Source organism: Ictalurus punctatus, chromosome 25, assembly GCF_001660625.3.
Source record: "Ictalurus punctatus breed USDA103 chromosome 25, Coco_2.0, whole genome shotgun sequence".
NCBI lineage: Eukaryota > Metazoa > Chordata > Actinopteri > Siluriformes > Ictaluridae > Ictalurus > Ictalurus punctatus.
This window is the reverse complement of record NC_030440.2, coordinates 17,113,843-17,130,788: the sequence shown is the minus strand read 5'-3', so window position 1 is coordinate 17,130,788 and position 16,946 is coordinate 17,113,843. Positions and strand designations below refer to the sequence as shown.

General features: G+C 46.1%; 1 protein-coding gene across 1 annotated transcript in view; it reads left to right on the top strand.

Moving 5' to 3' along the window:
• mthfd1l (methylenetetrahydrofolate dehydrogenase (NADP+ dependent) 1 like) overlaps positions 1–12,852 on the top strand; it is a 43,299-nt gene extending 30,447 nt beyond the window's left edge. Inside the window, exons 23-28 of the mRNA XM_053675658.1 lie at positions 94–194; positions 518–695; positions 3,661–3,768; positions 3,957–4,109; positions 11,939–12,051; positions 12,147–12,852. Of these exons, the coding sequence (XP_053531633.1) occupies positions 94–194; positions 518–695; positions 3,661–3,768; positions 3,957–4,109; positions 11,939–12,028 (630 nt within the window). The 3' untranslated portion in view covers positions 12,029–12,051; positions 12,147–12,852. The remainder of the gene's footprint in view (positions 1–93; positions 195–517; positions 696–3,660; positions 3,769–3,956; positions 4,110–11,938; positions 12,052–12,146) is intronic.
• The last annotated feature ends 4,094 nt before the right edge of the window (positions 12,853–16,946 follow it).

The following is a 16,946-nucleotide window of genomic DNA, read 5'->3' as shown; positions in this document are numbered from 1 at the left end:
TATTTTAGTTTTACACTGGAGCTGCAAGATATTTCCGTATTTATTTATTTATTTATTTATTTATTTTTGAAACGTCTGTCTTTTCTTGTTCAGAATCTAAAGTTGGTCTCGGAAGGCTGCAGCAATCTGAAGAAACAGATCCAGATCGCTCGTCTGTTCGGAGTCCCCGTGGTGGTGGCTCTCAACGCCTTTAAGTAAGGACCCTTAATCCTAACAAATCCTCCAGTGTTGCTCTATGAATGCGTTATGAAGGTCTACAGGGGGCGCTCTGACCGCTTCCATCTTTGAATTGTCACTGTTATTGATCGTTTTTGCCTTTAACATCCTGTTTTATTATTATTATTATTATTATTAAAACGCTTTCGATAATTACTCAGATAAATAAATCGTGGCTTAGGATGCCTTAAAAGTAGTCTTCGGATGATTCGGTAGGATTGTGCTATGGTAGGAGAATAATCGGCGTCCGACCGATCGGAATCCAGAATCGCGTCTTTACATCATTTTGTCGTTCTCGAAGGACCGACACGGCGGCCGAGATCGAGCTGGTGTGTCGTACGGCCGAGGCTTCAGGGGCGTCGGCGGCCGTGCCGTGTCATCACTGGGGGCGGGGCGGACGTGGCGCCGTGGAGCTGGCGCACGCCGTGAGGGAAGCAACAGCACAGAAGAGCGATTTCCACTTCCTGTACAGCCTTCAGGTGAAGCTACTGTGTGTTTGTTTGTTTTTTTGTTTTGTTTTTTGTTTCCTGTGTGTTAATAGTTCTGGTCTAAAGATATCTGCTCTAACACAACATCAGCTGATCCGGTTTCACGGTCGCGCGAGAGAAAATGTGGAATATGTAGCACGCTGGCGCGACTTCAGTTGTGTGGTACGTGTTAAACGGTTATCGTCCCGTCGAGGAGGCGTGTGAAATCTCGGCACCGTCGGCGGGGCGTCTCGGCGGGGCGTATCCTGATCGCGTCCTTCTGAAAAACTTAAAGGGCAAATTCACCCATATCAACTCGTTTCTAATCTTTTACTTTCCTTTCATTAACACTTGGGTGAACGTTTTCCGACGTTACCCACAATGCCATCCTACCTGCTGATAGTGGTGCGGAGGGTTTCATCCGTGGCTTCATCTCTACCTTTAGTCGCTTTATTCGTGTAGCGCTCTCACGCTAACACCTCCATCGTCTCGCCTCCGCATACAGCCGCAGGTTCAACTTTTCCCTTCACGAGCCACTTTTCCTACGAGTCACAATTCCGGGAGAAATGAGAGAAGGTCAGGAGTGTCTGGACGTGCATCGTATCGAACACACGGTGCCTATTAAATCAACTGGATTTGCAAGGATCAGGGAATTTCCATTATATCTGCTTGTATAATCAGCTAGCTTTAATCGTTTTGTTTTTTTTATTTTTAAACGTGTTTGCGCTGTAATGCGATTTAGCGCTCGCACTCAGATTGAAGTCTCGTGGTGTTCGGGAACGTCGGGGGGGTTTTCCCCGTTCCCGGTTTAAGCACCGCCGTCTCCGAACACGCCGCGTCCGCTCGATCGTCACTTTAACGGTTTTGAATTAAATGGCAGTTCAGCTGCTAAAAATGAACGTGTTTCGTTTGTTGTGTAAAAAAATCACACGTTAAAAGGTCGTTCTGGAACATTCTGGTCACTCTGTAACAAGCTATTCATTACTAACTGTAATAATCACTACCAAGTGCTAGCAAGCTAGCTCACAGCCGACTCTCGTAATGGTTTATTAAAACGATTAACCACGTTTGTGAGCACGCTAGCTAACATCATTGAACACTAGGCACACTGCTATTACACTATGTAGTTAAAACCCGGTAGCCGGAATTTGCTAGAACATGCTAATATTGACGTATTGTAACTTTAAACAAGTGGACAGGTTTGCTAGCAAGTTAACAAACACGCTAACTGTTGTGTTGTGCAGCTAGATTCGATCGAACGTAAGGTAATACCTGGTGAACAATTATATCGTGTAATTATTGTCCAACCATGTTCTCTTGTGAGTTAGCATATGTGCTAACAGTCGTGCTGTTTAGCTAAAACAAGTAGCCAGGTTTTTAGAATGTTAGCTAACAAGTAGGCTAACAATTACTGTACATGCTGTCATTAAAACCAGCAACTGGTGTCCTATAGGTTAGCATCAATGCTAACCAAGTTGTGTAAACAGGGGTTTTTTTTTTGTTTGTTTGTTTGTTTTTACAGTAAGGAAATTAGCTGCAAAGTTAGCTATGACCCATTTATGTTGTGTAAATTAAACCGTTAGCCAGGTTTGCTAGCGAGTTAGCCGCAACGCTAACTATCATATTAGTGCAAGTGAAACATGTTAGGAAGTTGTTTAACAGCAGGCACTGCCAACGAAAATCAGTAACCAGGGTAGTTAGCATCGTTGTTAAAGAGTTAGCGAACATGTTAACGATGTTATGTAACTAATACCAGTAGCCAGGTTCACTAGCAAGTTAGCAAACATGCTAAGTGTAATATTATGTAAATAAAAGCATTAGCCAGTTTGATTAGCGAGCCGTTAAACGAGCCGTACGGCGGACTCGCGTCCACCTGTCGGGTCAGGACGGAACCTCTGCGTCCGACTGTGTGCTGCGGCGGGGCGACGGTCAGCTGGTTTCAGTTAGACTCCGGGGCTTGGGGAAGTCGTGACAGTGATTAAGAGATCTCATTAAACGCAGCGTTTCACGTCCGTCCGCTGCTCGTCCCCGCGAGCCGATTTACATTCCACACGCTGTACACGTCTGGCCTGAGGGAGCGCCGAGATACGAGCGGAGAAAGATGTGCTGTTGGAGAGATTAGATATTCTCAGCGCATGGAGTGTTTCTAATCAGAGATACATCCATTATTCATTTATTTATTTATTTATTTGTGTACGAGACCGTGTTGTGTTTTTGATACGCGTCGATGCCGATCCTGATAACGAAGCGTGTTAATCGCTCAGGGGCGGGGCTTCACGGAACCTTTTATTTACCTCCTGTTTTTGGTTTGTTTCTGTCACCGTGCTGCTAGTAATGAACTCCTGGCAGTCATTAACGTGGAGAGCGAGGAGAGCAGTGTCCCGACGGGAATAGCGTCATCACGACGTGCACTCGAACGCCACGGCGATGTTGTAATCGGGCCCCGGCTTTCAAAAGGAGGCGTGAACCTTTACTATTCTAACAAGCGTGTGCCGTATGGGTTTTTTAAACTGGGTTCACACACATGTGTGTGTGTGTGTGTGTATACACAAGTGCTAATAAGTAAGCACAAGTAGTAGCAGCGTTTCAAGTCATTGTGCTTCGCCCCGGTTGGCCTCCCGTGCACGTGTCTCAGTGCTCGCTGAAGTGAAGCGGCGTCTCTCATCACTCGCTGTGAACGACGACGCTCGCTAATCGCGCTCTGTACTCTCCGTTATACATGTTGTTCACCAGGAGACCGCTTTTGTAGGAAGATGCGGTCCGCGGCCCGCTTTGCTCCGATCGGCGTCATTAATCCCGAGATCGGAATCATTCCGTTATCTCTTCCTTACCACCGCAACGTGCGTTAGACTGGAGTTACATATCGGGTAGCATCGGATGTCGGTGTTTTTACAAGAACGAGCGAACGAGCATGATATCGGATACTGTTTCTAATAAACGCTTGTTTTGTTGTGTTTTTTTTTCTCCCCCCTCGCAGACCCCCATCGTGGAGAAAATCCGCACTATCGCGCAGAAGGTTTACGGCGCCGATGACATCGAGGTATCGTCTGAAGCACGAGCTAAAATCGAGTATTACACGCGACAGGTGAGATGAGTTCCGGAATTAAATAAATGTTTTTATTTAAATTAAATAAATTTTATTTTACATTAAATAAATGTTTTTATTTAAAAGTCACCTCGTAATTCCTATACACTCTGCGATGCTAGTTCCTACTCCGATTCGGAGTCAGCGGTGTTCATTTCAGTAATGAAATCAATCGTGTTGTTTCACAGGGCTTTGACGCGCTACCCGTCTGCATGGCCAAAACCCACCTGTCTCTCTCTCACATGCCAGAGAAAAAGGGCGTGCCCACCGGCTTCGTCCTGCCAATCAGAGACGTCCGTGCCAGCGTAGGGGCGGGGTTTATTTATCCGCTGGTTGGAACAGTGAGTATCCGACTCTATAGCTGAGCAGTTGTTTATCTTTGTATATTTTTTACAACTAGTTTGTCGTTACTTTACTTTCTTCATCGTGGAAGTCCAAACCCCCCCCACCCCCACCCCAACAATATACCGTTGAGCGTTTATAGCAAAAAGACCTGATTTACTAAGATCGCAAATAAATATTCAAAAACTCCTCTGTCCTGAAGATGTCGGAAAACTTAAAGCGCACCTGTTATGGTTTTGAAACGTGCCTGATTTTGTTTCAAAGCTCTCATACGATAGATTCACGCGCATCCGAGGTCAAAAAACATTTTAACGTGCTCATAATTTAGACCGCAGCGTTACTTTTTTCCCGCAGTATCACAAACGACTCGTTAAATGATCCGTTCTAAAGGATTCGTTCGAAACTCCTCCTTTCAGAGAGCATACTCTGCTCTGATCGGTCAGACGTCCCGGTCTGTCGTGATCGGTCTACCGCTGTCAGCGAGCAGGCGATGAAGACCGGAGGCGGGGCTTTTTTCTTACAAACCTACGTAGGTTAGTACAGGAAGTAAAGTCTGGAATCACTAACGACTCGATTCAGTTGTTCAGAATCGATTCCTTCTTTTGAGAGTCGATTACTCCGTTTGTCGTGCGATTTGACCGTTGAAACTTTGCAGACGTTTTTTACATTCGCACACAGCTCTATAGCAGGTAGTATTAGAAAAACCATAATAGGTGCACTTTAAAGTGACGGCACCTTCTAACCAATCAGATCTGTTTTTCTTTTCCAGTAAAGTAAGCCCAATATAAATTTCCAGCACTTTGAACTGATGATTTTGAATGATAATGTTTTTAGACTCCATTATTCAGTGTTTTTTTTTTCTTTTCTTTTTTTTCTTTCCCCTGTCCTTCATCCCGCCTTTTAAAAATGTCCATGTTATCAGAACGGTGCTCTCATTCGGCTCTTTTTATTGGTCAGTAACCGAAGTCGGTTGTTATTGTTGCTCTTGTTAATTGGTTCCAGGTTCCAGGTTGTGCTTGTGATCTGGAATTGAACTTTCCTGAGCTTGTGTGTTTTTGCTGCTGATAGGAGAGATATTACCTGGCCTCGACTAGCACGCGGACCGGTCCAGCTTCAGCCTTCAGGTTATGACTTTGTAACGAAGCTTCATTAAGCCGTATTAAGGGTCAGGAGGCTGAAAGGATCAGCAACGCTTGTGAAAACAATGTTCTGTATTTTCTCTGTACGGTTCGAATCCCGTGACCTTCCAGTGTGTCCGTTTATAACATTTTAATATATCTGTCCACTGCTCTCCTGAGCTCCTGTGAGCTCCATCTCCCACCTGTTTACCCAACCGCAGCTGAAAGGCCTCGGGGGTGGGGGGGGGGTCTCCGTCCCTCTGTTCGGACCTCGCCGTGAGCGGAATCTTCACCCTTTCGTGGCTTGGTAGCATTTTTCTCACTCCTCTATCTTTTTAAACATTCAAACATGGTGCGACGCTAACATTTGTTCTCGTCGGATGGCGGGAATGAAGTTCCCCGAACTGGGCTGCGGTTTGGCTGAGGTTCCACCCACGTACACAAAGCTCCGCTTCCACAATGTACGGCCGTGTAGCTAGACTTAGCATTAGCATGGACAACTGCGACGTGTAACCTCTCATAATGATTGACGAGAACGTGAAGCGGCGTCAAGGGGCGTGTCTGTAAAATGACCATCAAGATGCCGATCTGAATACCAGCGTACATCCCGGACAGGAAGACACGTTTCCCGACGTCCCCCCCCCCGCCGCGCAGTACGCTTGCTCTGAAACGATGGCTTAAACTATTCTTTTTAAAATCATTTCTAAATCATTTTTTACATTATTTGTACTAATTAGAATCGACAAAAAGTGACCACTGAGGAATATTCTGATCTTGATCCATTTTTAAATAAAATATATTTTACCGACCGTTCAAAGCAGCTCTCCACAATATTATCCGTCATAAGAGCAGATTGGTTTTAGGAAGAAGGGGGTGATGGTAGCTTTTGTGAAGTAATGATAATGATAACGAGTCTTTATTGGTCACGTATACATTACAGAGGAGTGAAATTCGTCACATACCCCAGCATGTCAGGAAGTTGGGGTCAGAGCGCAGGGTCATCCATGATACAGCGCCCCCTGGAGCAGAGACGGTTAAGGGCCTTGCTCAAGGGCCCAACAGTGGCAGCCTGGCAGCGCTGAGGCTCGAACCCCCCGACCTTCTGATCAGTCACCCAGAGCCTTAACCGCCAAGCCACCACTTCCCCAATACCACAATAATTTAGCCAAAAACATGGTTGCCTCTGCCAGGAGGTTAGGACTCGCTTACAGATACTCGCTTAAAGATTCTGGGTTCACTCGAACATCAGCCGTCGTGTCCCGTTAATAAGTGCAGCCTTTTTTTCTATCACATTCACCTACTTTTTAATCTCAATCTTGTTTTTTTTTTTTTGTTTGTTTGTTTTTTGTTTAGTTTTTTTTTTTTAAATTGTATTAAACTGCAATTTCCTATACGCGGTATTTAAGCTCGTAAAATCACTTATTATTAACGTCTCCATACTTTATGTGCGTCTCTGATTAGTGGATAGGAGCTGAAGAACACTTTCCCGAATCTTTTTTTTGTGTGTGTGTGTGTGTGTGTGTGCCAGTAATCATGTGGTAAGCTGTGTGTGTGTGTGTGATCATCCAGCGTTTAGTGTTAATGTGATAAAGTGTTATTCTGTTACAAAACGGACCTCTTTAATTAGATTTAAATGGCTGGAGATGGACATGGAGCTTCACTCGCTGTAATTTACACGGAGTTGCTTTCTATACAGTAAGGTTAGTAAGGTAACTGTGTTTTATTTATTTATATATGTTTAAAAAAGCATAGTAGTGTGTGGGGCAGTATAGTGTTTGTGTGTATCAGAGAGAGAGAGAGAGAAGCGAGGCCCAAGCTTTAGGAAGTGGACGATGATGTCATGCCTCAGATATGTGAGGGAGGGTCGAGACGGAGAACAATGAGCGACTCGAGGACCTCTGCTTCCATCTCTGTACACTAGAACAGACGTCCAGGGACACGCCCGAATCAGCGACAACACTTGGACTGTATTCTACCCGTTTCACGTCACCTCAATTTCTGTTCATGACGACGACAACAACAAAACTGTACACACACATTCATGGAGTTGAAATCTCAATAAGTAGGTTGAGTGAGTTTAAATCTGTCAGTATTATTATAAAACTCGTACACTTTTAAAAGACGGGCAGTGATAATTCTAATTAAAGCTGCAAGCAGCAATTTCGGGGGCCAAGCACCCAGAGCCGCGCGTCGATGCATGCGCTACAGTCGTTCCCTACGCAAACACAGGACAGCAGAGCCATCACTTTACAGTCATTGCCATGAAGTCATTGTTGAGACACACCCTCACTTCCTGTCTGTTGGCTTCGCCGTCGGGTACGTCGGCCTGTTATTATATTAGCGTGTGGAGTATTCAAAATTCTTTTGGTAGCTTTTGTGAGGCTTACTCTGAAGATGACACGAACCAGATTTGGTGATGATTGGACACAATTTGTAGGTGGAGTAACAAACAAATAACACCCCCCCCCCCCCCCCCCCCTCAAAAAACCCCCCCTGAAGCAATAACGACCTTCAGAAGTAGCGGTTCATTATAGAACGCTGTGTTTTATAGTGTGTTTAAGATTCTGGGTTTACTCGAACGTCAGCCGTCGTGTCCCGTTAATAAGTGCAGCTTTTTTTCCTACCATATTCACCTACTTTTTAATCTCAATCTTGTTTTGTTTTTGTTTTTTTTAACTACAATTTCCTATACGCGGTATTTAAGCTCATAAAATCACTTATTATTAACGTTTTCATACTTTTTGTGCGTCTCTGATTAGTGGATAGGAGCTGAAGAACAGAATTATTTCCCAAATCTTATTTTTTTGCCAGTAATCATGTGGTAAGCAGTGTGTGTGTGTGTGTGTGTGTGTGTGTGTGTGTGATCGTCCAGCGTTTAGTGTTAATGTGATAAAGTGTTATTCTGTTACAAAACAGACCTCTTTAATTAGATTTAAAGGGCTGGAGATGGACATGGAGCTTCACTCGCTGTAATTTACACGGAGTAGTTTGTATTTTCGGACGGCTTCGCCGCCAGGTACGTCGGCCTGTTTATCATAGCACTGTTTGGAGTATTCAAAATTCTTTTGATAGCTTTTGTGAGGCTTACTCCGAAGATGACACGGACCAAATTTGGTGATGATTGGACACAATTTGTTGGAGGGGTAACGAAAAAAACGTTTTTGAAAATATCCAAGATGGCGGAAAATCGAACTAGGCAGGAACCGATGGTCATATGGTGCGTTGCGCTCGTCTCGACCCGGGGAATCCAGCGGTGTCTGGCTTTTAGATTTAGGACACCCGGTTCAAAAGTTTCAAATGACCATACATGTACATCCAAATTAGGACCAAATTCGACCCAGTGGTGGCGCTAGAGCGTTGGCAGCACTTGGCTTAAATTTGGTCAGAATGTTTCTTAGACCTCCACAATCAGTATGCCAACTTTTTATTTTTATTTTTATTTATTCGACCGTTTTTGACCTGCTATAGACACCCTAAGAAGCAGAATAATAATAATAATAATAATAATAATAATAAGGAGAAAAGGTAGAATAACAATAGGGTGCCTACAGACCTTCAGTGCTTGGCCCTCTATTTAAAAAGCCTGAAAAAAGCCGCGTGTTGTGTTGTATACCTGTTTCTAAGTACTACTCCTTCCTGTCTTTCTATTAGCACTCGAGTGCCAAATGATTTATTATTTTAACGTCGTCTCCTTATTTATGTATCCCCACAACGACGCATTGTCCCGGGCATGATAAGATCTTTTCCGCGTGTTTAAAATCGAGCTCAAAGTTTACGAAGAGTTCCACCATTTGTTCCATTTGTACTTTTCGCTTTACGTTCATCGTCTCCGAGCCGACATGCTGGGCTCCTCCCGCATACTTCAGCTCCAAATGATTTCCGGTCCGTCGGGGAAGGGGGTTCTCGGTCGTGCGTCTCTCGCTCTTGTCCTGGACGAATGGCGGAGGCTGTAACGCTGTAACTCCTGACAGGAAATTGGTCATTAACCCGGCCCCTTCTCCGAGCTCGTTTACACTAATCAGCCTGTAAACGGTCTCCGTGTCATTAGGAACGAGAGAGAACCCTTTCTGAAGATAATTCCGTTTCTCGGTTTCCGTTAGGGCTGAGACGGAAATAAATAAATAAATAAATAAATGCCATTCCTGTCGTTCAGAGACTCGACGGGGAATGACAGAGGACCCTCGGTTGAGGAGAGAGAAATTGGGCGGCCCTGGGCACTTTTGCTTGGTCTAATAGCATGTCTAATCACTTAATGCGAAGGCTTGGCGCTAGGTTTTGGAGCGTGGATCCGTGTTCATTCAGCCACAAGCGCATTAGTGAGATCAGACGCTGATTTTCGGCGAGGAGGTCTGGGGCGCAGTCGGTGTTCCAGCTCATCCCAAAAGCTGTCCAGTGGGGCTGAGGACCGAGTGGGACAGTTCTCCCTCTCCATCCTTTGCAAACCACGTCTTCACGGAGCTCGCGTGGGTTCTATACAACCGCGTGCTTCAGACGTCGTGGAATCGGTTTGGTGAAGAACCACGTATGGGTGTGGAAAGCACGTACGGGTGTGATGGTCAGGTGTCTACAAACTTTTGGCCGTCTATTTGAGAGATATATATATCTCTAAGAGAAGCGTATTACCACCTATAGTACAAAAAGTCCGAATCTGCCCGAGACCACCACACACTCGAGTGTTCTGTAAACCATCATCCTTGATCGATTTAACGAACACCTCTGATGACCTTTATCATGTTTGGGCTGACCAACAGGATCACTGGTCAATGAGGAGGATTTCCTGGAGGAGGAGGAGGAGGAGGAGGCTCATTTTGTAGACCCGTGATTTCTCATAGCAAAAGCTTCTATTTCTTATTTAATCAAAATTGAATTACGGTCATGTCTGTACCCACGCTGCCAGTCAGTTGATTTTAATTTGTGGTATTGTGATCTCGTCTTTATAATCACGTTAGAAAATGACAAATTACTTCAAAATGGCTGTTTTTGAGAAATTAAGGGGCGGGGAGGTGAGGGGGGAGGGGGTGGGTATGTAGAGAATCGAGTTCCTGCGAAAACAAGCAGTAAGCCGGATTCTGATCTTTGAAGCTTGACTGCATGCTATGGCTGGTCTTCACCTTCTCTCGTCATGTGACCTAGGCATGTCCAGTTTATGTTGATTTTAAGTTGGTTTCCCAGGGGAACACGTGAGCTCTGCTGAAATACACTGTTTATGATGTCACGTATACACCGATCATAACATTCCAACCTCTGACTGGTGACGGGAATGACATCGGTTACGTTGTCACGGTGGCACGTGTCGAGGGGCGGGGTATGTTTATTAGGCAGGAAGCGATCGGTCAGTTCTGGAAGTTGGCGTGTTGGAAGTAGGAAATATGGGCGAGTGTGAGGATCCGAGCGACGTCGACAAGGGACAAACTGTGATGGCTGGACGACCGCGTCAGAGCGTCTCTAAAACAGCAGGTCTTATGGAGGGTGTGTGTGTGTGGGGGGGTTCCCGGGATGCAGCGGTTTAGTAACTAACAAAATGGTCCGAGGAAGGAGAACCGGTGACCCGGCGACAGGGTCATGGGCGCCCGAGGCTCACTGATGTGCACGTCTGGACCGATCCCACAGAGGATCTACTGTAGTACAAACTGCTGAAAAGGTTAACGCTGGTTCTGATAGAAAGGAGTCAGAACACACAGAGCATCACAGCTTGGTGTGTATGGAGCTGCGTAGCTGCAGAGCGGTCAGAGAACCCGTGCTGACCCCCTGTACACCACCGAAAGAGCCTACAATGGGAACGTGAGCATCAGAACTGGACCATGGAGGAACGGAAGAAGGTGGCCGGGTCCGATGAATCGCATTTTCTTTTACATCATGTGGACGGCCGTGTGTGTGTGTGTGTGTGTGTGTGTAACGTCTCGGTGCCAGATACCACAGCACGCCTTCAGAGGTCTTGGAGTCCACGCCTTGACGGGTCAGAGCTGTTTCGGTGGTACAGGGAGAGGGGGACCTACACCACATTAGGCAGGTGGTTTTAATGTTCTGGCTGATCGGTGTGAACACAATGGATTATAAGATAAACAGAATCGTCAGTGGGTCCGATTAAACGGTTAGAACGATGGTTCAGAAAATAGCGAAAACATTTTAATGAGCATGTTCGTGTAATATACTTTTATTCGGGTTCTGAGATCTGAGACCTTTCTATGCTCATTAGTCAGGGATCATGGGTGGTGCCGAATAGATTCTCGCGGCGTAGTAGTGGAATCGACGATGAACGAGCGCGTGTCCTCGGTCCGGCTCGCCGTGTGCTTCAGACCTTTTTTGTCTCGTTGGAACAACTTGAGCTCTTATGCTCTCTGGAGGAAATTACATTAAAAGGTTATTGACTCGCCGGGCTTCTTGCGTCAGACGCGTACGAATGAATAAATGTGAAGTGTTCCAGGTGATGCGTCTGAATCGACGAAGGGGATTATTAACTGTATTAGGATTAGTAACTGTAACTGTAAATGGATAAAAGCTATGATGTGGCGTTCTTTTTAACGAATGTGGTTTAGGAGGAGTAAAACTCGTATGGGAACATGAAGTTCAGGGTGGTACCAGTCACCCGGATTCATCACACCACCCCGCCGTCGATTATGTCCCTGTAACGGCGCGCCCCGTGCGTGCGCATCACCGAGGGGTTGTACGATGCGAAATCGCCTCTTGATCTTCTGATTTGTGTCCTGCAGATGAGCACCATGCCCGGTCTTCCTACACGACCCTGTTTCTACGACATCGATCTCGATCCGGTAACCGAGGAGATATCGGGGCTCTTTTAAGCGTCCGTGTGACGCAGGTACAGGTAAGACGCGCAGGAAATACACTACAAACATCATTTCCAAACGCTGTAGGTTCACTTATTTAACGTCACCTATACCTGCGTCTCTCCTCGTGTAGGTGTAGCTGTGTCGGGGTGACGGCGATGGGGACGGTGACGGTTCGAGCGGCCCGGAGCAGACGTACCGACCCTGCCTTCAGGGCGAATCGTGAACCGGGCGTCCCCGCAGACGCACCTATACACCGTCTGTCATTTTTAATGCGTTATTCACTCGTTTCATTATACAAACATTGCAAAGGCCGAGAGAACTCTAGTTTCTTTTTTTCTTTCTTCTTTTTTTTGTCCTTTATAAACTTTTGTTTAGATTTCACACTTAACGGGAGGTTCTTTTATTTATTTATTTTTTTAAAAACCTTTTTAACAAATCATTTTTCATCCTTTTTTTTTTTTTTTTTTTTTTTTTTTTTTTTTCCCAGACAGCGAAAACTCCATGCGATCTTTGGTTTGCAGTTCTTTAGTTTAGTTCAGGAAGTAAACGAGTTCAGATTTCACCCTGGGATGGAGTTTATTTTGACCGGGTTTTGTGTTTTTAAATCCAGTTTATAGAGCTGATCAGATTTTATAGGCTTTCGAGAGAGCCGGGGGAAAAAAACCAAAACAAAAACAAACCGGAGTTCCTGTCTGAATGTAATCATCTGTGTTTTTGTTCTTTGAATTGAGTCTGGACGTTTATTTATTTACTGCCTTTTACGTAACCGCCGCCGTTACGTCGGCCCGTGCCGTGACGTGCTTTTGTATGTCGTGTAATAAATTGGAATAACCACTTGCTCGGGATGTGTGATATTTTTGGGATGTGTGTTTAAAGCTTGTCCCTTCGTCCTCGTGCCCCGAGTTCTCTGGGACGAGCTCCAGGCTCCCTGTGACCCTGTGTCGGAAAAGCGGTACAGGAAATGGACGGGTGTTTCTCCAGATCAAGCTGGAGAGGATTTATCAAGTGTAAGGGCAAAAAAAAAAAAAAAGTCGATTTAAAAAAAAAATTTGCTGGTGATGTAAGAAAATGACGAGACTTGTGTAGAGATGTGTAAGGGGGGGAGGGGGGGTAGATTTGATTAAATTACAATACAGAGGTGGAGGAGCATATAAAGGGAAAATAAAATGGGGCCCAGAATGGAACCTTGAGGCACACCACAGGACACCTCGTCCTGAAAAGACTGAAAACGTCGTGTGTGTATATATGGAAAGGATCAAATGGATCCGTCCCTCCGGGATTTCTCGATTTTGCGATCGTGGAAATGAACGCAAAATCGAGCAAACCCCGCGATGTTCAGGGGAGGAGCTTTTCACAATCACGGCGGGTTCGGGCCTGAGACCCGCCGCGTGGCGTCAACACGAGTACAGCTTATACAACCATCTCAGTTTCTTTAAAAAAAAAAAAAAAAAAGGGCGCTGAGGTCTGTTGGTTGTTTGAGGAGAAATCCTGCCTCCTCTTAAAACCCCACGCAGGAGAGCAGACACACACCTTTTCACACCTTTTCAGCACGCACCCGCTGCTTCCGTCGCTGCACTCGGCTGCAATGAGCCGGCCGGCCGAACCGTCCTCTCCATTTACAGTTACATTTAATGTTCGCGAAACAAGTCGCTTCCTGTTATCACTTTGCGATCGTTTTTCTTTCTTTCTTTCTTTCTTTTTTCTTCTCTTTCTTGAAGTTAATAAGGAAAAACTCCTGTCCCGAAGATTGTCGGAAAGCTGAAAGTTGCAGCTTTACCTCGTGACGTGAACATCTCCTTACCGGTGATCTCACGTGTTCGGTCCGTGTGAATGAGTTGTTTCTAAGAACGAGCCCGTAAATATAAATATAAATAATATAAATATAAACTCCTGTCAGAGCTGCCGTTGTAGAGAATTGATCAACGTTCATTGGAGGACCAATCAGATTCGAGAATTCGCAGGGTGTGGTCAGATGTTTCTGCTTCAGTCCTTCACGTGCACACACACGTGGACACAAGTTGTACCTGGTGTGTGGAGGATCAGCCGAAAATCAGCCGGCCTCCAAGTCACGATCCAGACGCGGAATCTGTTCTCTATTATAATGTTCCTTATGCTAGGTGTCTGGCTGGGTCGTTTTTGTCAGAAGCCTGGATAGATGCCTTCAATCTCCACCAGAGAGAAAGAAAAGGTGATGAAAAAGTCTTGGCTCGTGGTGTTGTGCTAAATTGTTATTCCACCGAGCGTCACGCGTAATCCGATTCGTCCATCGGTAACCTGACGTCTCGATGGCCGCGCAGTGACTCCTCCAGAGTCCGGTTTTCCAGGAAAGCCACGCCGTGGTGTGTATGTAACACCGGCTCTTTTTACGCTCCAGGGTACGTAAGATGTGTCGGAAGCTGTAAAGGGGTTGAACGGACGGTCAGGTGTACGGGCGGGGGTTTAAAGCTTGATCATGTGAGAAAAGTCATCGGTATGTTGGTAATGTCCAAGAGCGGTGGGTGTTCGTGGTTCCTGGCCGTTAGCAGTCGTTCATTTGGGCCAGTGGAGGATCAGAGACGAGAACTGTAGTCGTAGTTCTGCCAAAGAGCCCGTGAGTAGAAAATCCCTCGACCCTGAACCCTGATTAGACCGGATCCCGCGTCCGCGTCGGTCGCTTCGGGTAAACGTGTCGGCCAAGCGGACGGACGCGAATCCAAAGCAGGAGGAAATACAATACACCGCGCTGATGGAAGTGCGGATGGACATGCAGGAATAAAAGATGGAAGGAAGAAATGTGTGGGGAGGGAGCATGAGAGAAGAGAGAGAGAAAAATGTCAAGAGGAAAAAGGGTTTATAGGGAGAGATCAAAAGGATGAAAGACAAAGAAGGACAAAAGGAAAAAATAGAGAGAAGAAGAGGCAAAGAATTGAACCGACGGCAAGAGAGAAGAGCTTGAATCTTTCTCATTTTGCTTGTATCTTTCTCATTTGTAAGTCGCTTTGGATAAAAGCGTCTGCTAAGTGAATAAATGTAAATGTAAAAAGAAATTATACCAGAAAGAGAGAAAAAAAAAGATGGGAGAGAGAAAGAAAGTCAATAATTTATCATTCATTCATCTTTGTTAGAAAATGTTGTAAGCAGTTACAAACAAAAATTAACTGCAAGAGCGTGTGGGATTGATCTCCTTTCCATAGGAGCGTCGGGGATTGATCTCTTTTCCGTAGGAGCGTGTGGGATTGATCTCCTTTCCGTAGGAGCGTGTGGGATCGATCTCCTTTCCGTAGGAGCGTGTGGGATTGATCTCTTTTCCGTAGGAGCGTGTGGGATTGATCTCCTTTCCGTAGGAGCGTGTGGGATTGATCTCCTTTCCGTAGGAGCGTGTGGGATCGATCTCCTTTCCGTAGGAGCGTGTGGGATCGATCTCCTTTCCGTAGGAGCGTGTGGGATCGATCTCCTTTCCGTAGGAGCGTGTGGGATCGATCTCCTTTCCGTAGGAGCGTGTGGGATCGATCTCCTTTCCGTAGGAGCGTCTGGGATCGATCTCCTTTCCGTAGGAGCGTCTGGGATCGATCTCCTTTCCGTAGGAGCGTCTGGGATCGATCTCCTTTCCGTAGGAGAGTCTGGGATCGATCTCCTTTCCGTAGGAGCGGGTGGGATCGATCTCCTTTCCGTAGGAGCGTCGGGGATCGATCTCTTTTCCGTAGGAGCGGGTGGGATCGATCTCCTTTCCGTAGGAGCGGGTGGGATCGATCTCCTTTCCGTAGGAGCGGGTGGGATCGATCTCTTTTCCGTAGGAGCGTCTGGGATCGATCTCCTTTCCGTAAGAGCGTCTGGGATTGATCTCTTTTCCGTAGGAGCGTCTGGGATTGATCTCCTTTCCGTAGGAGCGTCTGGGATCGATCTCCTTTCCGTAGGAGCGGGTGGGATCGATCTCCTTTCCGTAGGAGCGTCGGGGATTGATCTCTTTTCCGTAGGAGCGTGTGGGATCGATCTCCTTTCCGTAGGAGCGGGTGGGATCGATCTCCTTTCCGTAGGAGCGTGTGGGATCGATCTCCTTTCCGTAAGAGCGTCTGGGATTGATCTCTTTTCCGTAGGAGCGTCTGGGATTGATCTCCTTTCCGTAGGAGCGGGTGGGATTGATCACCTTTCCGTAGGAGAGTCTGGGATTGATCTACTTTCCGAATGGAGCATGCGGGACCGACCTCCTTTACGTAGGAGCGTGCGGGATTGATCTCCTTTCTGTAGGCACGTGTGGGATTGATTGCCTTTGCGTAGGAGCGTGCGGGATTGATCTACTTTCCATAGGAGCGTGTGGGATCGATCTCCTTTACGTAGGAGAGTCTGGGATCGATCTCCTTTCCGTAGGAGCATGCGGGACCGATCTCCTTTACATGGGAGCGTGCGGGATTGATCTCCTTTCTGTAGGCACGTGTGGGATTGATCGCCTTTCCGTAGGAGCGTGCGGGATTCTGTAGGTTTTATTCCTTCCTTACTCTTCAACCCCTTAAGCTCACAGCGTATTATTCGTCATTTTATTATTCACCTCCTTCCCCTTAATCCATTTATTCCCTTCATCACACCAACCCAATGTCGATTATTTTCCCATAACAGCACCACACGCACTGTTTTATTCCTGACTGCTGTAATAACCTGCTGCAGAGGGGTTTTTATTTTATTTTGTTTTATTTATTTATTTATTTTATTGAAAATCGAACGAATCAAAGCAAAACTCGAATCATTTGCTCGAAAGAATCGAATCAGTAAAAGTGACTCTTAGGATCCGTCCCAAAACAGCATACTACCGTACTGGATAGTGTGCATGAAGAAGTACGGGACCTGTAGTGGCCTAACGCTTCAGCATACTGTATAGTAGGGTAGTGTGCGGTTTGGGACGAAGCCGGAGCCCGGAGCTGGGTGTGTGTGTGTGTGTGTGTGTGTGTGTGTGTCTCTC